The 743-nt window shown below is 65.9% G+C and overlaps 1 protein-coding gene across 1 annotated transcript in view; it reads right to left on the bottom strand.

Moving 5' to 3' along the window:
- Positions 1–116, bottom strand: part of SEMA3B (semaphorin 3B) — an 8,402-nt gene extending 8,286 nt beyond the window's left edge. Inside the window, exon 1 of the mRNA XM_005422527.1 lies at positions 73–116. Within this exon, the coding sequence (XP_005422584.1) occupies positions 73–116 (44 nt within the window). The remainder of the gene's footprint in view (positions 1–72) is intronic.
- Between the last annotated feature and the right edge of the window lie 627 nt (positions 117–743).

The raw sequence follows: 743 nt of genomic DNA, 5'->3' as shown, positions 1-743 counted from the left end.
AGCAGGAAGCCAGAGCCGTGCAGTAGGCAGAAACTGTGCCAGGCAGGCTGCCTGGGAAATGCCCTTCTGTACCGCTGCCAGTAACCCTCGTGCTGCCAGCCCCGGAACTCTGGCATGCTGGCAGGCTCTGTTCCAGCACCACATCTTGTTCTTCTCCTGGCTGTGCCACGGTGCTGAGTGCCATTCAGCCCAGCCCAGCCCAGCTTTATGGGCAGCAAGGAGAACAGGGACAACGAGGGGACGGGTGGGGCAGCAGGGGAGCTGGGACCGGCACGGCAGGGGTTACTCTGCTCTAAGACTTTGACCAGGCACCAGCAGGACTTCGGGCTGGGTGGCCCCCACACGGGCATTGTGTCCCTGTGCCTGCTGTTACAAGGACGGCGCTGAGATGGTGGGGACAGGGATGTCGTGCCCAGCCCTGCACAATGGGCACCTTCCTATTCCAGCACCGTGCCTCAGTTTCCCTTCACCCAGTTGGGACTTTTCCAGCCACCGCCGCTCCCGGCAAGCGTGGCAAGGTGACCAGGTGACGTCACCATCGCCCCAGCCCTGGAGCCCTGAGGGGACCCTGCTGGCAGCGGCTCCGCCTGGAGAAACCATCAAGCGTCAGGAGGGCCGGGCTTCCATCCCGGAAAAAGCGGCGCGGGAGGGATGCGCCACGTCGCCCGCCGGCCACCCCTTCCCGCCCCACGGGGTGTTCCTGGCCAGCCCCGCAGCCACTGGCCGCTCGCACGGGGACGGGC

This window comes from Geospiza fortis, unplaced genomic scaffold (genome assembly GCF_000277835.1).
Source record: "Geospiza fortis unplaced genomic scaffold, GeoFor_1.0 scaffold78, whole genome shotgun sequence".
Taxonomy (NCBI): Eukaryota; Metazoa; Chordata; class Aves; order Passeriformes; family Thraupidae; genus Geospiza; species Geospiza fortis.
The sequence above is the reverse complement of the archived record's forward strand: the minus strand, read 5'-3'. Positions and strand labels throughout refer to the sequence as shown.